At 36.9% G+C, this 22,676-nt stretch overlaps 1 protein-coding gene across 3 annotated transcripts in view; it reads right to left on the minus strand.

Annotated features, from left to right (window-relative positions):
• Haspin (haspin) overlaps positions 1–22,676 on the minus strand; it is a 61,435-nt gene that overhangs the window by 25,603 nt on the left and 13,156 nt on the right. The window contains exons 2-5 of one of the 3 annotated variants that reach the window (XM_071656871.1): positions 18,112–18,187; positions 12,642–12,850; positions 10,247–10,407; positions 1,265–4,106 (exon numbers count right to left, since the gene is read on the minus strand). In XM_071656871.1, the coding sequence (XP_071512972.1) occupies positions 1,265–4,106; positions 10,247–10,407; positions 12,642–12,839 (3,201 nt within the window). In that variant the 5' untranslated portion in view covers positions 12,840–12,850; positions 18,112–18,187. Of the gene's footprint in view, positions 1–1,264; positions 4,107–10,246; positions 10,408–12,641; positions 12,851–15,368; positions 15,537–18,111; positions 18,188–22,676 lie in introns of those variants that run through there. The other 2 variants (XM_071656870.1, XM_071656872.1) reach the window with 2 other exon arrangements.

Raw genomic sequence — 22,676 nt, forward strand, 5'->3', positions numbered from 1 at the left:
CTCTGATACAGGATGGCATCGGTATCACAGAACTTTTTTTTTACCATATCAAATGGATTCTTCATATTGATGTTAATTTTTCTTCTTGTTTTATATCTAATTTTCTATTAACCAATGAACAAGATTATCCACAAGTTCTGAATAGATAACTACAATATTTCTTTTTTCTTTCATGCTCACCATTTCCCACATAAGTGAGGTAACAACAGAAACAGATGAAGAAACGGCCTCAGTTGCTCACATCTATGATGTAGCATGATCAAATAACTCCTTTACTACTTTATCCATCTCAAAAAAAGGAATGACAATGATTAATTCTTTTTCTAGAAACTTTAATTTTTTACCATTCCTTTAGAAATACAGCTAACATGATGCAGAAATAGGTATAGCAACAGGAACAAAAAAATGGAAAGCAGAAAATTCTATAATAAAAACATTACTTGATTTACTAATTTGCAGAAAAAATATACAGCATTCTTTCTAAACAGTTTCAGAGTTTCCTAACTTTCCAGTAGAATGGAATAACCTGAACTTCCTTCATACATCATATCCAGTACACACCTACCTATACAGTTATAACCTTGGCATCCAATCTTCAACCTTCCTGATACCAACATTCATCTTTTATCATAAGTACTCATCAATTAAGGGGATTCCAACTAAGGTACAAATTGCAGATTAGGGCGACCACTTCTTGAGCATGACCCTTACAATCTCATTTCACTTCAAATTGTTAGTATTCTAAAATATGTTAACTATAATCACTGTCTGTATCTCATGTTCCCATGTATAAAGCCACATAACATTCACCTGCATCTTTCTGCTCATTAAAAAGCTAACAGTCTTCTCATGAAAATACTCCAAAATTTATAAAAGCCATTCTGCTCATGCTTCAACCCTCTTACACAAAACACGTCCACTATGCATTCTATAATCATTCTTATAATATCATCTAAAATATATAAAGAGCTTAGCAAATCATTCACACATATTACGGTCAGTGAAAAAGCAGTAATTTCATGGTAAAATTATCATTTAGCTGTAGTAAAGGTATGAGAATGAGGGCTTAAATGAAAAAAAACAAAAGGGCATCAAAAACAAGAAACATGACAAGAAATTCAAATACTGTTGTGTTTGGGAGAGTCTTAATAAGCTAGTCAACTATATAATCTGAAAGTGTCTGCCACATTATGCAGGTAGCACAAAAAAGTAGATATAATAATGGAGAAAAAATTTAACCAATAGACATTTGGACACAACTTACTTGTGCACTGGCCATGTTTGAGAGCGATCTTATCCATCCTTTTCCTCGTTTGACAGGGATTAGACTGGAGAATGGAGAAGATTCAACCCCATTTTCAAGTTCATGGGAAGTATTTAAATTCTGTACTGACTGTAGGAATTTTACATGTTTCCCGATAAGGCTGCCATCCCTATTAACGGATTCTTGAGTGCTTTCTGAACTACTAAATCTTCTCAAGTAATGTTCATTAGATATGGAGTCTGATTCTGATACAGAGATCTGACTCTTGAGACTTTCTAGTCCTTCATCAGCTGAAGATTCATTAACTTTACAATCCAGTTCTTTAAAGTCATCTGATTCTTGTTTGCAGACTTCACTTCTAATGTTGAGATTTCCCTTTGTTTCTAAAATTTCATCATTAGGCAACAAATTTTCTTTCTCTTCTCTCATACTAAATCCCTCAAACGACTTTACAGATGAAATGAACATATTTTGGCTATCACTTGTCTTATAAAATACTGAAAGATCTGCCTTTCTCTTTCTTCTTTTTTTAAAGGTGGCAATAATACAGCTCTCGGATATAATGCTATTAGGTGTAGCACTAGCTCTCGTGTGACTGAGGCCTGCTTTTAAACTTCTGACAGAAAACTTGCCGATGTCCATCATGCTAAATTCTTCACTACCATTTATGCTATTTTTCATGTTTGACTGAGTAACATACCCCTTTGCATACTGTTTAGCTGACCTTCTAGACTGAACTGAAAATACTTGCAATTTTTCTCCATCATCTGTCACATCACCTGGAGTGACTATGTTCCTCTTGGACAACTGTTTTACTGACATTCTCTTCTGAACTGGAAGAACTTCTAACTCATCTTCATCATCTGACAGGACTTTGCAACTCTTTAACAACAGTCTTACAGACCTTCTAGTTTGACCTGGAAGAACTTGAAATTCATTCTTAGCATCAGTCACATTATCACAATGGACGGTGGTCTTCTTTAATGACTTCTTAGAAGTTCGTCTTCTGGTTACCTTGGAGGGATTATCGATACCAACCAACTGTTTTCTACTATAATTTGTCACTCCAGCTCTACTGGTTAAAACTGATGACTCTTCATTATCTGATGATAGTGCTGATATGCAACTGCTGGATTCCTGACTAGATGCCACATTACCAAGAGTACTCTTACACATTCTTTTAAATAGTCTCTCTGAGATTCTCCTTCTGGACATGGCAGGGGATTGTTGTGAATCAGATGAGTAATTTCTACTGGTGTGTGTCAATCTTGGTTTTCTAGTCAAAATCAGAGACTGTTCATCCATTGCTGATCTTTTAACATTAAATTTTGTTAGAATTACTGCCTGGTTATTCACAGGTGATCCTTTCACTATATCATCCGCACAGCCTTCCTGATGATATCCACTAGGCAATGGATACTGTTCACCTTTTGACTTATGTTGTCTGGTTCTGCTAAGTAGTATAAGGCTTTGGTCAGGAGTCAGGAAGATTTTTCTGTCCTGTGTAATAACCACAGATTTTTCCACAAAAGAAGTATCCCTTGATGACTGCAATCGCTTTACATGTCTTTTCTTACATTTCTTTTTTCTAGTGAAATTGACCAGCACAGGTGATATCTCAACAGCTCTGCTTGTTTTCACAGGCAAAGTAGCAACTGAAATGGATTCTACATCGTTAATCTTTTGGAGTGGTGACAAACTGTTGTCTGATGCTCCCTTGGGATCATATACAGGTACAAAGACTTCTTTGATTGATTCATTAGTTATTTCTTTGGAACTATCACAGCAACTCCCCAGTAATGGATTTCCTTTTTTAGAGACAGAGCTATCTTTAACCAATTCTCTTGGCAGATCAAGAGGTTCACTCAATGGGTGGTTTATTTCAAAGTTATGAGATGACAAACAACTCTCATATTTACTCCCATGAGATGGTCCAACTTCGACTTTGTTTGATGATACTACACTATTATCTTTAAAGGACATTGGACTCTCAAACACTGATGAGGTGTCCACAGTTATGAGACTGTTATCTCTGGGAACAGGTGAAAGAACATTTTCAAGTGAAGAAGAGGCATGCAAGCTCCAGTGACTACCATTCCTCAAAACTGTCTTGTGTTTATTTGCATTTGTAGGAGTACTTGTGCAAATATCACTTTTAACACTAGACTTTCCAGAATGCTGAGACCCAATAGAATTTTGGGATGTTCTTGATACCCGTTTCTGGTCTACTGAAGGAGATACATTATCTACAGCATCTAAAAATTGACCGAACAAGGAGCAGTCTGTCTGAGATGCAACTTGAGACAATTGTATCACAGGGACTGCAAAAGATGTAGCTAGTTCTTTAACGCTCTTTTTCGCATCTGTGCATGATACAACTGGGTTCGAAAAGAGCTCATCTACCTTGTTACTGTTCTTTTCTTTCCTAGTTTGAACACCTTTTCTGCCTCCTATTCCTTTATTTATCTGCCCAATTTTACAAGACTGCTGCCCCTCTGGTGCTCTCCCATTCTCATGTCTAAACTCAGAAATGTCTAAAGAATTATCTGATGAGAAAAGCTGAGGAGACATCTGGTGCTGCTTTACGGATGGAAGGCTTTTATAGTTTGTTGTGTGAAGTTGATCAACATATTCATGGAGATATGCCACTTTCTGCTTGATATCTACTTCTTTTTCGTGACATTCATTTGCTTCAGGTACAGACTTTAAGCCCCTGCCTTTTACCCAACTTGAGTCTATGGTTGGCAAACTGGACAGAAGGGACTTAAACAACAGATCACTAGAATCAAGAGAACTTCCAGATGATGATGGGCATGCAGTAACTTGAGGAGCTTGTGGAACCCTGAAAATCAATAAATATTTAGAAAGAGGGTAAACTTCCAATCATTCACAGGAAAAAAAATCATTACTCTTTCACTTGCTACATCACAGGAAAATCTAGTTACAAAAAATGAGCTATGTGAGTTAAGTGTTGTCAAGTGTTATGTATACAAGAAAAACCTGTATGTTCGTGAACAGAATGCCAGTAGTCCACAGGTGGACATTTATGACATTCTATCAATAGAATGTCGTAGAAGGCAACTATAGGGGATGGGAGCGGGGGGCCAGAAACCCTCCCCTCCTTGTATTTTAACTTTCTAAAATGGGAAACAGAAGAAGGAGTCACGCGGGGAGTGCTCATCCTCCTCGAAGGCTCAGATTGGGGTGTCTAAATGTGTGTGGATGTAACCAAGATGAAAAAAAGGAGAGATAGGTAGTATGTTTGAGGAAAGGAACCTGGATGTTTTGGCTCTGAGTGAAACGAAGCTCAAGGGTAAAGAGGAAGAGTGGTTTGGGAATGTCTTGGGAGTAAAGTCAGGGGTTAGTGAGAGGACAAGAGCAAGGGAAGGAGTAGCACTACTCCTGAAACAGGAGTTGTGGGAGTATGTGATAGAGTGTAAGAAAGTAAATTCTAGATTGATATGGGTAAAACTGAAAGTTGATGGAGAGAGACGGGTGATTATTGGATGCACCTGGGCATGAGAAGAAAGATCATGAGAGGCAAGTGTTTTGGGAGAAGCTGAATGAGTGTGTTAGTGGTTTTGATGCACAAGACCTGGTTATAGTGATGGGTGATTTGAATGCAAAGGTGAGTAGCGTGGCAGTTGAGGGAATAATTGGTATACATGGGGTGTTCAGTGTTGTAAACGGAAATGGTGAAGAGCTTGTAGATTTATGTGCTGAAAAAGGACTGGTGATTGGGAATACCTGGTTTAAAAAGTGAGATATACATAAGTATAGGGTGTTTTGGTCGAGGTGGTGTGCAAAGTGAGAGGGTTAGGGAAAATGATTTGGTAAACAGAGAAGAGGTAGTGAAAGCTTTGCGGAAGATGAAAGCCGGCAAGGCAGCAGGTTTGGATGGTATTGCAGTGGAATTTATTAAAAAAGGGGGTGACTGTATTGTTGACTGGTTGGTAAGGTTATTTAATGTATGTATGACTCATGGTGAGGTGCCTGAGGATTGGCGGAATGCGTGCATAGTGCCATTGTACAAAGGCAAAGGGGATAAGAGTGAGTGCTCAAATTACAGAGGTATAAGTTTGTTGAGTATTCCTGGTAAATTATATGGGAGGGTATTGATTGAGAGGGTGAAGGCATGTACAGAGCATCAGATTGGGGAAGAGCAGTGTGGTTTCAGAAGTGGTAGAGGATGTGTGGATCAGGTGTTTGCTTTGAAGAATGTATGTGAGAAATACTTAGAAAAGTAAATGGATTTGTATGTAGCATTTATGGATCTGGAGAAGGCATATGATAGAGTTGATAGAGATGCTCTGTGGAAGGTATTAAGAATATATGGTGTGGGAGGAAAGTTGTTAGAAGCAGTGAAAAGTTTTTATCGAGGATGTAAGGCATGTGTACGTGTAGGAAGAGAGGAAAGTGATTGGTTCTCAGTGAATGTAGGTTTGCGGCAGGGGTGTGTGATGTCTCCATGGTTGTTTAATTTGTTTATGGATGAGGTTGTTAGGGAGGTAAATGCAAGAGTTTTGGAAAGGGGCAAGTATGAAGTCTGTTGGGGATGAGAGAGCTTGGGAAGTGAGTCAGTTGTTGTTCGCTGATGATACAGCGCTGGTGGCTGATTCATGTGAGAAACTGCAGAAGCTGGTGACTGAGTTTGGTAAAGTGTGTGGAAGATGAAAGTTAAGAGTAAATGTGAATAAGAGCAAGGTTATTAGGTACAGTAGGGTTGAGGGTCAAGTCAATTGGGAGGTGAGTTTGAATGGAGAAAAACTGGAGGAAGTGAAGTGTTTTAGATATCTGGGAGTGGATCTGGCAGCGGATGGAACCATGGAAGCGGAAGTGGATCATAGGGTGGGGGAGGGGGCGAAAATTCTGGGGGCCTTGAAGAATGTGTGGAAGTCGAGAACATTATCTCGGAAAGCAAAAATGGGTATGTTTGAAGGAATAGTGGTTCCAACAATGTTGTATGGTTGCGAGGCGTGGGCTATGGATAGAGTTGTGCGCAGGAGGATGGATGTGCTGGAAATGAGATGTTTGAGGACAATGTGTGGTGTGAGGTGGTTTGATCGAGTGAGTAACGTAAGGGTAAGAGAGATGTGTGGAAATAAAAAGAGCGTGGTTGAGAGAGCAGAAGAGGGTGTTTTGAAGTGGTTTGGGCACATGGAGAGAATGAGTGAGGAAAGATTGACCAAGAGGATATATGTGTCGGAGGTGGAGGGAACGAGGAGAAGAGGGAGACCAAATTGGAGGTGGAAAGATGGAGTGAAAAAGATTTTGTGTGATCGGGGCCTGAACATGCAGGAGGGTGAAAGGAGCGCAAGGAATAGAGTGAATTGGAGCGATGTGGTATACCGGGGTTGACGTGCTGTCAGTGGATTGAATCAAGGCATGTGAAGCGTCTGGGGTAAACCATGGAAAGCTGTGTAGGTATGTATATTTGCGTGTGTGGACGTATGTATATACATGTGTATGGGGGGGGGGGTTGGGCCATTTCTTTCGTCTGTTTCCTTGCGCTACCTCGCAAACGCGGGAGACAGCGACAAAGTATAATAAAATAATAAAAAAAATAATACATAAGTATACGTATGTAAGTAGGAGAGATGGCCAGAGAGCGTTATTGGATTATGTGTTAATTGATAGGCGCGTGAAAGAGAGACTTTTGGATGTTAATGTGCTGAGAGGTGCAACTGGAGGGATGTCTGATCATTCTCTTGTGGAGACGAAGGTGAAGATTTGTAAGGGTTTTCAGAAAAGAAGAGAAAACGTTGGGGTGAAGAGAGTGGTGAGAGTAAGTGAGCTTGGGAAGGAGACTTGTGACGAAGTACCAGGAGAGAAGGAGTACAGAATGGAAAAAGGTGAGAACAAAGGAGGTAAGGGGAGTGGGGGAGGAATGGGATGTGTTTAGGGAAGCAGTGATGGTTTGCGCAAAAGATGCTTGTGGCATGAGAAGTGTGGGAGGTGGGCAGATTAGAAAGGGTAGTGAGTGGTGGGATGAAGAAGTAAGATTATTAGTGAAAGAGAAGAGAGAGGCATTTGAACGATTTTTGCAGGGAAAAAATGCAAATGAGTGGGTGATGTATAAAAGAAAGAGACAGGAGGTCAAGAGAAAGGTGCAAGAGGTGAAAAAGAGGGCAAATGAGAGTTGGGGTGAGAGAGTATCATTAAATTTTAGGGAGAATAAAAAGATGTTATGGAAGGAGGTAAATAAAGTGAGTAAGACAAGGGAGCAAATGGGAACTTCAGTGAAGGGGCTAATGGGGAGGTGATAACAAGTAGTAGTGATGTGAGAAGGAGATGGAGTGAGTATTTTGAAGGTTTGTTGAATGTGTTTGATGACAGAGTGGAAGATATAGGGTGTTTTGGTCAAGGTGGTGTACAAAGTGAGAGGGTTAGGGAAAACGATTTGGTAAACAGACAAGAGGTAGTAAAAGCTTTGTGGAAGATGAAAGCCGGCAAGGCAGCAGGTTTGGATGGTATTGCAGTGGAATTTATTAAAAAAGGGGGTGACTGTATTGTTGACTGGTTGGTAAGGATATTCAATGTATGTATGATTCATGGTGAGGTGCCTGAGGATTGGCGAAATGCTTGCATAGTGCCATTGTACAAAGGCAAAGGGGATAAGAGTGAGTGCTCAAATTACAGAGGTATAAGTTTGTTGAGTATCCCTGGTAAATCATATGGGAGGGTAGTGATTGAGAGGGAGAAGGCATGTACAGAGCATCAGATTGGGGAAGAGCAGTGTGGTTTCAGAAGTGGTAGAGGATGTGTGGATCACGTGTTTGCTTTGAAGAATGTATGTGAGTTATACTTAGAAAAGTAAATGGATTTGTATGTAGCATTTATGGATCAGGAGAAGGCATATGATAGAGTTGATAGAGATGCTCTGTGGAAGGTATTAAGAATATATGGTGTGGGAGGAAAGTTGTTAGAAGCAGTGAAAATTTTTTATCGAGGATGTAAGGCATGAGTACGTGTAGGAAGAGAGGAAAGTGGTTGGTTCTCAGTGAATGTAGGTTTGCGGCAGGGGTGTGTGATGTCTCCATGGTTGTTTAATATGTTTATGGATGGGGTTGTTAGGGAGGTGAATGCAAGAGTTTTGGAAAGAGGGGCAAGTATGCAGTCTGTTGTGGATGAGAGAACTTGGGAAGTGAGTCAGTTGTTGTTCGCTGATGATACAGCGCTGGTGGCTGATTCATGTGAGAAACTGCAGAAGCTGGTGACTGAGTTTGGTAAAGTGTGTGAAATAAGAAAGTTAAGAGTAAAATGTGAATATGAGCAATGTTATTAGGTACAGTAGGGTTGAAGGTCAAGTCAATTGGGAGGTAAGTTTGAATGGAGAAAATCTGGAGGAAGTAAAGTGTTTTAGATATCTGGAAGTGGATCTGGCAGCAGATGGAACCATGGAAGTGGAAGTGAATCATAGGGTGGGGGAGGGGGCGAAAATTCTGGGAGCCTTGAAGAATGTTTGGAAGTCGAGAACATTATCTCGGAAAGCAAAAATGGGTACGTTTGAAGGAATAGTGGTTCCAACAATGTTGTATGGTTGCAAGGCGTGGGCTATGGATAGAGTCGTGCACAGGAGGGTGGATGTGCTGGAAATGAGATGTCTGAGGGCAATATGTGGTGTGAGGTGGTTTGATCGAGTAAGTAATAATAAGGTAAGAGAGATGTGTGGAAACAAAAAGTGTGTGGTTGAGAGAGCAGAAGAGGGTGTTTTGAAATGGTTTGGTCACATGGAGAGAATGAGTGAGGAAAGATTGACCAAGAGGATATATGTGTCAGAGGTGGAGGGAACGAGGAGAAGTGGGAGACCAAACTGGAGGTGGAAAGATGGAGTGAAAAAGATTTTGAGTGATCAGGGCCTGAACATGCAGGAGGGTGAAAGGCATGCAAGGAATAGAGTGAATTGGAATGATGTGGTATACCAGGGTCGACGTGCTGTCAATGGATTGAACCAGGGTATGTGAAGCATCTGGGGTAAACCATGGAAAGTTATGTGGGGCCTGGATGTGGAAAGGGAGCTGTGGTTTCGGTGCATTATTACATGACAGCTAGAGACTGAGTGTGAACGAATGTGGCCTTTGTTGTCTTTTCCTAGCGCTACCTCGCACACATGACGGGGGAGGGGTTTTTTATTCCATGTGTGGCGAGGTGGCAATGGGAATAAATAAAGGCAGACAGTATGAATTATGTACATGTGTATATATGTATATGTCTGTGTGTGTGTATATATGTGTACATTGAGATGTATAGGTATGTATATTTGCGTGTGTGGACGTGTATGTATATACATATGTATGTGGGTGGGTTGGGCCATTCTTTCATCCTTGCGCTACCTCGCTAACGAGGGAGACAGTGACAAAGCAAAATAATAATAAATAGTAAACATCAATAAACATGTAGCAACATTTTACTTCCAAATGTAAGGGCATAATCAAATGAATAAGCATTCAAGATGCAGTAATGTCTGTTGTAAGATGCATCCCTCTTATTGGTATAATATACATATATTTCACTATGCAATTATGTTATAATTTCCATTAACATATGTTCCATTATTGTATAAATCTTTAAACATTATGAATTATTCATTATAGGTTATTTACATACATTTTCTTTACTATCTAGGCAGCACAAAAATAATGTATAATCCTTCTTGGCAAGTGAAAGGAAACTTTTGGCAAGGTTGTATCATTATCTATGCCTGAAAAGGAACATAATCTCACCAAAGAACTGCTAACTCCTGAGGAAATCTATCCTTTCCCTACCACTGACAGTGGTGCAATCTTAAAGCAGTAGGTGCCGTATAAAAGGGGTCCTATAGCTTCAAATTAAACCAATTTTCATTTCTGAGAAAAAAAATGAAATATGCAACCACCACTTTGAAAAATGGATGCAATGTCACAGATTTGTGTGCGAAAGCATGTGCAGTGACTGTAGTTCTTAAAAGAATCTAAATAAAACAAAGATAAGTAGAATAAATACCTGGGTCTTCCAACAAATACAAGTTTGTCGAATGTGTCATTGGCAGAACTATGACTCAAACCTCCAAGGGAAGAATTTGTGAGAGAACTGTTAATTGTTAGGGGTTTCCTGAAGCTGTTCGATGTCTGCCCAGGTATGGATTCCTCAAAGATGCCAAGTGACTGAAATTCATATTTGGTGTTTAAAGAAAATCAGACCAAACCAATATCATACTTAAAGAACATTAAAATTTGGGAGTTACTAATAATGAAAGCCCTAAATTTAAGGAACATGCTTCTATGCCAAACAATGAAAGAATAGTAAGGAGAACTTTCACAAGAAAATGAAAGCTATTGATGAAAATGTTCTCTCTATATATAAAAAGCAAAACAGAACATTGCTGTCATATGGTAACCAGTTAAACTGAAGGCATAAAGAATAACATTCTAAATCTTAAAGTATTTCTGCAAGAGATTCAGAAATATCAATTCAGGAGGAATTCTTTGGAACATGTTAGAATATCATACAAAAATATCTGAATGCCCTAAAAAATGCTTGAGAGATTATTTACAAGGCTCTGGTTTCAGTGCATTATACATGATAGGTAAAAGGATGTAAGTGAATGAGACCATTTCTTCATCTGTCCCTGGTGCTACCTCACTAATACAAGGAGAAGCAGATGTATGGAAAAGAGAAGAGAAATAAAAACATGCATGGTTTGACTAAAGAAACTTTTAAAAGATAAAACTCATGGCTAAAGTCAATCCCTAATGAAACTTGAACTGATAACTACTCAAAAGGAGTGGCACCAGAAATAGCATAATTCATAAAGCAAAAACGAACCTTGAACTGATAACTACTCAAAAGGAGTGGCACCAGAAATAGCATAATTCATAAAGCAACAAATGACGTGCACATATTCTAGCCCTAACAAAACCTTTGTATTAAGCATTCTCTCTTTCTTACATGACCAAACCTACTTACACCACATATTGTCCTCAAGCACTTCACTTCCAACACACCCAGCATTTTCCTTTCTTGTGCATTCAAAGCCTATGACTTTCACCTATACAATAATCTTCATTCTTCTCTCTTCCGCTTAGGCTTCTAGCCTTTTCCTGTAACTCAGCTCTCTTAATCCATCTTTGTTGCTTTCCCCTGGACCTTCTCTATTAGCTCCTTAAGCTTCTTTAGGTGGAGTGGCCAAATCTGAGACACATTCTACTTTTGGCATCATGTAGGATGAGAACAGCTTACCATATATTTCCTTATGTAAATACAATACTTTTATGTTATTCTAGCATTTGCCAGCAGTTAGTCTGTCTCCTTTGCTACTTTCATAATATGGGACCCTTGCAAAAGGTAAGGGTTAATGTAAACTCCCAAGTCGCTTTAGCAGAGAGACTTCAGTTGCTTATTTCCTGTGATCTAAAACTCATACTGAGGCCTTCTTTCACTATGTCCCATCTGCATCACCTTATATTCACTTGGGTTGAATTTCACGTAATATGCATCAGACCAAGTTTCAAGTCTTTCAAGGTCCCCTTCATAATATCAATCAATGCAATTCTCCTCACTTTTCACTTTCCTCATGACATTGCATCATCTGCAAAATTATTTAGGGAGTTCATACCTTCTGGCAAGTCATTCATACACATCAAGAAAAATAGTGGTCCTAAAACAGAACACTGGCATTCCACTGGTGACCTCAACCCATTTTAAGAAGGCTCCTATTACATGCATCCTTTATCCAATTCCAGTACGATAATCTTCTATCCATCAAAGTGGTCTCTCCCTTATTTCTGCCTGGTATTCCAGCTTCTTAATCAGCCTCCCATGTGGTACACTGTCAGATAAGCTTTCTAGCAGCTCTTCTCTGTTCTCCAAAAGAGCTCAATCTCTCAGAGAAATCTAAGAAGTATGTTACATAGGACCCCTTTTCAATGAAACCATATTGTCTCTCAGGCAATTTCTTTTCTGCAAAATGTCATCCATTTGCTTTCTGACTATCTTTCCCATTTCTAGTACCTTACAAACCACCCTTTCAGGGAAATTAGTCTATAGTTCAACACTTCTTCCTGGTTGCCTTTTTTTACCAACAGGTATCATATTTGCTCTTTTCCTTTCTCTTGGCTTTTTGCTTTTCTCCATCAACATTTTGAACAGTATGTCATGTGGTTTATCAAGTGTATCTGCACACTTCTTTGAGTGTTGCACTCAATCCTTTCCCTTCCTAGTATAACAAACAAAAACCTGCAAACCTACAACACAGTACCAAACCTGAAACCTATAACACAGTACCAAGAGAAAAGTAAGTATTCAAAACTATGACACCTCCATCCTACTTTTGATGTGACTACTAATTAACACATACTACCATAACACATTCATTTACATCATGATAACTGATGCTCACCTTTACTCCTTCACACAGAGAATCAAAAGCCTCTCTGGAGGCCTGCTCAGGATTGTGATTTTCATTTCTGACAAAAAGACTGCTAAAATTTGGTATAAGCCTGCGTTTTTTATAATAAGCTCTCTTCTCTTCCTCTGTCTTTGAGGCTTCAGTAAAACCCTTCGAATATGTCCCTTTGCACAAACGATGACGATCCATACTCTTTCATACTGAAATACAAAAAATTTTACTTTAAATGACCTATGTGAGGAGAAATTGTCATAAATCTTCAGAAAGATAATGACCAATGTGTACTTAGACAAAATAAGGTCAAAACATAACATATACAGAAGTTTCAAATGAAAAAGGGATGTTGAAATTCATTAATTTTCCTTTATACTAGCTAATATGGCATGAGCAAAAACATGTTCCAATTATGGTCATCTTAGATTAAAGGAAAAATAAAGTATGAGAGAAAGTAAGAGTTCAATTTAAACTTGAGAGATACTAAAGAGTTCAATTTAAACTCAAGTATCTTCACACCCAACTCTTCAAGGAAGAGCATTTACAGGATGACAAACTATCTGCTGGCAAATATCACAACAGCTTTCAAGTACACAAGTAAGGAAATATTTAGCAAGTTGTTCATATCTTATAGAAGACCAGAGAGATACCAAGAGGCCTAACGAGATAATAGAGAGGGTCCTGAGATGGAGTGACACTGGGGTACCACAAATAAGAAAGCAGAGTTACAGGAAAAGGATATACACTTGAAACTCGCCCACAGAAGAAAGAGTGAGAAAATTACCTGATCACGACCTTTAGGTTTTTAAAACAGATCAATGATGTGGACAGCAAACTTCTTCAAGAGATGTAGAAAAAGAGCAGCCAGAGGGCATAACATGAAGCCAATCATGAAACTTGTTAAAAAAAAGTAAAAAAGTACTTTAAAAGAATTGGATGAATGGAATATAAAGACTGACGATATAGTAAATGCAAACATCACACATCAAGTTAAGAAATCGTATGACACAAGAGAATGTTTAAAAGATGGGGTTCCCAGTAATGTAAAGCTCCCTCCCTGTACATTACAAAAAGGTAAGTAATAGGCCTTATAGGAAAAACCTCACTTGGTCCCTTCCTGTATTACTTCTTTTGGAAAGTAATACAAGAAAGAAAGATTCTAGCTCCCAAATTCCTGTCCATTTTAGTTGCCTTCTAGAACACTTATACAAGGGCATTATTCTTTCTCCCTTATCTGCAGGTTACATCATCCATGTATGGGGTGCTAAAGGTTGGGTGTATGTCACTAAATAACACCTATCTTTGTTAAAAGTTGTATATTGTTTTCATTTATAGTTTTACATTTATATTTTCACATCTACATTTATTTACATCTGTATCTACACTTCAGAAATGCTTCTGGAGAGAGGTAGTCTCTGAAAAAGGCACCCATAAGGAACAAGGAGACATTTTGTGACCATACAAGTTTCAAAATAATAATGGGGGATTTAAACATAGCCGGCAAAATTTGGCATCGTACAGTATGACAATTGCTGTGATGACACCTAGAGTTTACAGGATAAACCCCAAAGAGAAATGGTCAAGAAAATCAATATAACCTCAGACAACAACAGGAAAAACAAAACAAATCTGCAAGTTTTAAGCGTTAAAACTCAAAACATAAGGAACAAGGAGACATTTTGTGACCATACAAGTTTCAAAATAATAATGGGGGATTTAAATACAGCTGGCAAAATTTGGCATCGTACAGTATGACAATTGCTGTGATGACACCTAGAGTTTACAGGATAAACCCCAAAGAGAAATGGTCAAGAAAATCAATATAACCTCAGACAACAACAGGAAAAGCAAAACAAATCTGCAAGTTTTAAGCATTAAAACTCAAAACACATCTGTAATTATGCCACAACCAAATCATCAATACACTATTTTTCAAATAATTCTACAGAGTCTGTTCAATGTCCTGTTATTACTTAACTTTTAGTACCAAAACTCCAAGGTAAATTATCATATATTGCAGTAGCAGTAGAGTTATCACCTACACCGTCTGAAATTTAAGTATACAGTATCTACAATTAAATTCACACACACCAGTATTAAATAGTTATTGTCAATATGATGTAAATAACTATGAGCAATACAAGAGTAAATGATATGGGTCTCAAATACAAAAACAAACTGTACAGTAAATTAGAAATGCACAATAATAACCACCATATCACAAATGCGAATAAAATATACTAGCGAAGACATCTCTGGTGTTTAAATGATGTTTTACATCCTAAAAGTCTCGAAACCTACTCACTCACAAGCGTCCGTCTTCTGGTAAAATCATTCTATAAAAGAAAAGTTGAAGACGGAATGAACTGAGTTAAAGCAAAGAAGACTAATTGCCAACATAATACAGAATGCTTTCCAGTGCTCCTGCCCCTGTATAGTAGTTACAATTATGACAGGCAGTGGTTTTAATAAAGGATATCAACTCTGAGTGACAGATTAGCGCTTCTCTCCTGCCATGCCTATATATATATATATATATATATAATATATATATATATATATATATATATATATATATATATATATATATATATATATATAATTATCTGTACTCTACATCACAAAGAACATTAGCACGTCAAAAAATAATGAATTTTCATCATTCTTCAAACTTTACCTTGTAATATGCAACAATGTAAAAGAATCTCAGGGATGTTCACTTACATAATGTTCTTCACAGCGAAGCTAAGCATCAAGTAATGCACATATGCGGTAACTGAGTATGTTTGCAAATGCTGTATCCATGCTCAGCAACATTTTTAAATGAACCAAAACATTGATGTCAGGTTGTAAACTTAGAGAACCCAGCGTTGGACGGGAGCAACAATGTGTTCCAAGTCGTTCATGTTATAAACAAAAGCTTTTCAAAGTTGAAATGTCATCAATTAACTACCTGCACAGAAAAAAGATTGAATAAAATTAAGGGGGGTAAAATAAATTCTCTCGGGGTCAAACCCCAAAGGATATCATACCTAGCAACTAATGTCCAGAAAATAACATAAAACGCAGTGTTCCAAACACATTGGGAAATAAACTTTCTGATTGGTAGAACATTCAAACCTCTCCTGCCTCACTGGTCTACTGCAACAACAAACTTTAACCGGGATTTTCAAATTCCTTCCCATGCTATTATTATATTTAACAGTGTACCCGCTTACATGGATTGGATCAGATATATACAGCCTCTCAAAAAACCAAACACACCCTCGAGCTACATTTAGTGGGTTTAAGCCAGGAACTCAGCGCTTCCACATTGATTTAAGAGTTCCTAAATTTTCATTTTCCACATTAAGTTCATGACTCCCCTCACACCACCTTCAAACAATAAATGTCGACAGTGAACATATTCAGTTATCTTTTTTGCATCCTCATGCGATATACAATTCATCATGGACGATTCAATCACTGCATGTTCGCTACTTTCACAATAAATGTATCTTATGCCATCACCATAATCTATTCTTCTCCAAAGCACCTTTCATCAGGACACCGCAAACACCTCATTTCACTGGCGCATTACACAGCTTTGATGCCTTCCCATATTTACCTGAGATCTTTCATTGATGACATCCTTTAACTGAAAACAAGATTCATCTATTTCTACAATAAAACTTCTTGATATTATCTAAGCATCTTCCATGTGCATGATAAAGAGTAAGAATTTCCAAAAGTTCTCTTCTATGACCTTTAAGTGCCTATTCTAAATCCACAAACGTCTTACACATATACATACCTTCTCTAAACCTTTTTCCACTGTCTTCTAAAGCACAAAAGTCTGATCAACACATCTTCTGTCTAGCCCTGTTTGTCACCCAAAAGACGAACAGGATAGGGATATATATATATATATATACACACACACTCACAAGATTACATACATACCACCAGGACCCCTCTTACGGGTCTCCTACAGCTCTAATGCTGTCCTACAGTCAGTAGCAGGGATATATATATTTGACCGATTCATTTGAAGTGGGAATGGAAAGTTGTGCCCTTGTCGTCCACACACTATGATGATACGACCTCGACAAACGTGATTTTTCAATCGCGGCTCTCTCTCTCTCTCTCTCTCTCTCTCTCTCTCTCTCTCTCTCTCTCTCTCTCTCTCGATCCAACCAACTCTGCCACACCGCAGGCCACTATCCCCACCACAGAGAAAGAAAACTACCACCACCATCCATCCCCTTCCACCACCACCACCACCACCTTCCTCCCTCATCGACTCCTGTCAACATCACATCATCCTCACCCCACTCGCCGTCTCGTGAGGCGGTAGCGACAGAACTCCATAAAGACCAGTTGCTCAGCAGATCCTCGATCCTCTTCCAAGGCTTCTTCGTATGTGACTTCTACCACCGTGATTAGTTTATGATTCTTGCAGTTGTTGTGTCTTGTTTATGGAGTTACCCTAAATTCATGTATTCACCCCAAGTTCATCTATTCGCCCAGATAAGACTGTTATATAAAGTCTTTCCCATGACTGTTATCATTCCTGTGAGGTACCCATTCAAATATTTCGTTTTCTCTCTACTTATTTGTCGTTTTCTATTAACATGGTCAAATATTTATACCGGATTTATTGATCGAATTATATTTTTTTTGTTGTTGTTGTGTTGTTCTAGGGAGCCTTGTAACTCGGTTGTTTTATTAGAACAATCATGGCAACCATCTACCTGGTCGCTGATGAATGTCTATCACTTGTGGAAGGCAAACATATAATAACTATGGTAAAGAAGCCTAATAGAATCTCGGTGCTCATCTCCCCAGCTGCAGGTCATGCAAACGCTTCTCTTTAAGTACTTCCATACGTAAACATTACGTCAGCATCAGTATGTATTTACAACTATGAATTAAGAAAGATGACATGCACCGTAATCAAGTGCTTGTTTGTAAGTTATGCTCGCATGATTCTCTGGAATCTTTACAGTTTATATATACGAGGCCTACAGAATCATCATTCGAATCAGGCCGCTGCAAGATTTTAGTAAATTCACTGCTTCCTACTTCAACACGTACAAAGTTAGAGAGAAAAAAAAAACTACATCTTCCGTAATGCATTTTGTTGTTATTGTTAACGTTGTGCTATTGATACCTAGCGAACGGTCACATGATCCGCAGCCACACCTGAATTCATTATAATTGTAAGATCACCAGCAATCTCTCTCTGGCGGTTGCTGTTACAAACTCAAACTTGATCACGTATGTCCTTAACCTTAGGAATCTTATTCCCGAGAAAAAAAAAAAGAATTAAAGCCCCAACTATAAACATTGTTATTGAGTGAGTCTATATCATATAATTTCAACCGTAGCGTCACACGTATTCCTTTGCCCCTATGGAATCTGTATCAATCTATTGTAATATGATTAAATTACTACTACTCTTCATGTTCAAATGTTACATCATTACCTGCCTGGTCGTACGTACTCTCAAAAGAAGACCCTCTCCGTGCCCTCCGTCCGCACCGCACTCTCCTCCTCGCTCCCTACAATAGACAGAACCTCATAAGAACTGTAGCTCCGCTGATCAGGAATTTTCACATCCTAAACGTGTTTCAAGTTTCAGTACCGTCGTATAGTTTCATATATTGAAATTTGATTGTCGTAACAAAATGGTTACACCAGTAAATCAACCGTATTCTTCACTTTGCAACACGCACTTACTGTCGTCCTTCAACATTTTTCCTTTCCTCCCTCATAATCAATCAGCAATGTTTTCCGGATTAAATCACTTTATCACTATGGTCTTCATATATATATGGCGAAAATTCAAACTAAGCGTGGGAGGACTAAGAAATCCGAGGCAACAGATTCGAATTTATTGAATGGAAGAGCGATGAACAATGTCATTGGCTCCATATTGTAACGGGTCACGTAGTTGAATTATTCACATTAAAAGATCCCTGTAAACATTACACCCTAAAAAAAAAATCCAGCAAATTCCCTTTCCTTGTTGGCTCTTGAATGGTATAATCCTACAACACAGGAAGTGAAAGCCCTCAGATTTACAAACCAAGGATTTACTCCAATTCCACAAGACATTAATTATTCTAGGATCTTAGGAAGGCATGAGGTATGAATAATAGCTGTTACGACCTGAAAGTTAATTATCTATGACTATGCTGGTATGACCATGTTGAATGAGAAAAGATGGACGTCAGCAAGGTGAGATGGATCATATAAGGACAACCAAGAATGGTTAAAATTGTGCATAAGCGAGTTGGTGAAGAAATATCTAAGAATGATTATGATACTGCATGACAGGAGGTAAGCGAGAACATTCTAGACACACAATAATGATTAAACTGATACACGACAGGTCAGAGAAAATATTCAGAACAACTAGAATGATCCAAACTGAACCCATGAGGTGAGAAACTGCACACGACGCAAAATAATGATAAGAATACTGCTTAGGACGGAAAAATGTACATGACCAAGAATTATGAAAATATCTGCATAACTGAGGTGAGGTAAGTACGAACGACGCCAACAATCATTGAAACTCCATAACGGACGAGAGAAAATGACAAAACAACGATCGAAAATAGAATTTCTTGAGCACGGTGGTATGACGCTTAGATATAACAAACAGGTCATCAAACCCACTGGCAGATAGGGCAGGTCCCCTTGAAGGGGGACGCCACTCAACGGGTATGGTTTTTGACATATGCTACACGATTGACATTCTTAACGGTTTGGTTTTGTGAGATAAAAGAAACTCGCCACTTTTATATTAAACCACTTCTATACTTGAAATAATCATGGAAAATATACCATAAAGCTCTTAGTCACCTATATATACCCAGTAAAAAAATATGCAAAGGATCAGAAAATATTTGAAATTGAATTCATTTAACGTCTTCATTGAATGTCATAAAGATGACTAAACGATATTTTAATAGATTTCTATTCGGCATGAACAATACTTCTTGAAATGAGGTTTTAATTGAATGTCATTAAGACGACTAAACGATAACTCAACATCAGATTTATATTCAGAATATAAAATACGTCTTATAATGAATTTTAAAAGAAATCTACTTTTTTTAGAAAATTCCGAAAAAGTGAAGGTAATAGTTCAGGGTATTCTTTAGCTCAAAAAACTTTGTTTAGAATATCAAATATAACATAATCAAATACTTCTAGACTTGAAATAATCATGGAAAATCTATAATACTGCTCTCTCACCGATACATACACAGTAAATAAGATGCTAAGGAACAGAAATATTTTAAAATTCACTTCATTTAACAGCTTAATTGAGTGTAATTAGGAGGATGAAACGTTATTTTAACATATGATTTGTATTCAGCATAAAATATACTTCTCAAAATAATTATATAAATAAAATCTTTTTCTAAGAAAAATACCGAAAAATTCAAGGTAATACTTCGCGGTATTTTTGGCACCAGAAACTTTTTGCTTCAAAATTAAAAGATAAGATATTCAAACACTTCTATACATGAAACAATCATTTATCATATATCATAATGCTCTCAGTTACTGATTCATACCCAGTGAATACTATGTAAAGGATCAGACAACATATTAAAATTGACTTCAATTAACAACCTAATTGAATGTCGTAGAGACGAGAAAACGATATTCTAACACCAGATCTGTCTTCAGCAGGAAAAATACTTCTTATAATGAGTTTTTAAAGGAAATCTATTTTTCTGAGAAAAATGCCAAAAATTGAAGGTAATAGTTCAGGGGATTTTTTAGCTCAAAAAACTTTTTCTTTCAAAACTGAAACATGAGATATTCAAACACTTCTATACTTGAAATACCCCTGAAAAATATATCATAATCCTCTTAGTCACTGATACATACCCAGTAAATAGGATGAAAGGCATCAGAAAATATATGAAATTGAATTCACTTAACAGCTAAATTGAATGTCATAAAGACGACAAAACGATATTCTAACGCAACATTTCTATTCAGCATGAACAATACTTCTTAAAATGAGTTTTTAAAGGAAATCTGTTTTTCAGAAAAAAAAAAAATACCAAAAATTGAAGGTAATAGTTCAGGGAATTCTTTTGCTCGAAAAACCTTTTGTTTCAAAACTGAAAGATAAGATATTCAAACACTTCTATACTTGAAATAATTATGGATAATATATCATAATCCTCTTAGTCGCCGATACATACCCAGGAAATATGATGAAAAGGATCAGAAAATATTTGAAATTTAATTCATTTAACAGCTTAATTGAATGTCATAAAGACGATTAAACGATATTTTAATAGCAGATTCGTATTCAGCATCAAAAACTCTTCTTATAATGAGTTTAAAAAGTAAATCGATTTTTCTGAGAAAATTCCTAAAAACTGAAGGTAATAGTTCAGGGTATTTTTTAGCTCAAAAAAAATTTTGTTTCAAATTTGAAAGATGAGATATCAAAATATTTCTACCTTTGAAATATACATGGAAAATATATCATAATGCTCTTAGTCACAAATACATACCCAGTAAATAGGATGCAAAGGATCAGAAAATGTTTGAAACTGAATTCATTTAACATCTTAATTGAATATCATAAAGACGACTAAACGATATTTCAACATCAGATTTGTATTTAGCATGTAAAATACTTCTTGTGATGAGGTTTTAAAAGTAATCTATTTTCTTGAGAAAATTGCCAAAAATTGAAGGTAATAGTTCAGGGTATTCTTTAGCTCAAAAAAGTTGTTTAAAAAATGAAATATAAGATATTCAAATACTTCTAGACTTGAAATAATCATGGAAAATCTATAATACTGCTCTCTCACCGATACATACACAGTAAATGAGATGCTAAGGAACAGAAATATTTTAAAATTGACTTAATTTAACAGCTTAATTGAGTGTCATTAGGAGGATGAAACGTTATTTTAGCATAAGATTTGTATTCAGCATGAAAAATACTTCTCAAAACAATTATAAAAATGAAATCTTTGTCTAAGAAAAATACGGTATTTTTGGCACCAAAAAAGTTTTGTTTCAAAATCAAAAGATAAGATATTCAAACACTCCTATACATGAAACAATCATTTATCATATATCATAATGCTCTCAGTTACTGATTCATACCCAGTGAATACTATGTAAAGGATCAGACAACATATTAGAATTGACTTCAATTAACAACTTAATTGAATGTCGTAGAGACGAGAAAACGATATTCTAACACCAGATCTGTCTTCAGCAGGAAAAATACTTCTTATAATGAGTTTTTAAAGGAAATCTATTTTTCTGAGAAAAATGCCAAAAATTGAAGGTAATAGTTCAGGGGATTTTTTAGCTCAAAAAACTTTTTCTTTCAAAACTGAAACATGAGATATTCAAACACTTCTATACTTGAAATACCCCTGGAAAATATATCATAATCCTCTTAGTCACTGATACATACCCAGTAAATAGGATGAAAAGCATCAGAAAATATATGAAATTGAATTCATTTAACAGCTTAATTGAATGTCATAAAGACGACAAAACGATATTCTAACGCAACATTTCTATTCAGCATGAACAATACTTCTTAAAATGAGTTTTTAAAGGAAATCTGTTTTTCGGAAAAAATGCCAAAAATTGAAGGTAATAGTTCAGGGAATTTTTTTGCTCGAAAAACCTTTTGTTTCAAAAGTGAAAGATAAGATATTCAAACACTTCTATACTTGAAATAATTATGGATAGTATATCATAATCCTCTTAGTCGCCGATACATACCCAGGAAATATGATGAAAAGGATCAGAAAATATTTGAAATTTAATTCATTTAACAGCTTAATTGAATGTCATAAAGACGACTAAACGATATTTTAATAGCAGATTCGTATTCAGCATCAAAAACTCTTCTTATAATGAGTTTATAAAGTAAATCGATTTTTCTGAGAAAATTCCTAAAAACTGAAGGTAATAGTTCAGGGTATTTTTTAGCTCAAAAAAAATTTTGTTTCAAATTTGAAAGATAAGATATCAAAATAT

This window comes from Panulirus ornatus, chromosome 63 (genome assembly GCF_036320965.1).
Source record: "Panulirus ornatus isolate Po-2019 chromosome 63, ASM3632096v1, whole genome shotgun sequence".
In the NCBI taxonomy this organism is placed as follows: Eukaryota; Metazoa; Arthropoda; class Malacostraca; order Decapoda; family Palinuridae; genus Panulirus; species Panulirus ornatus.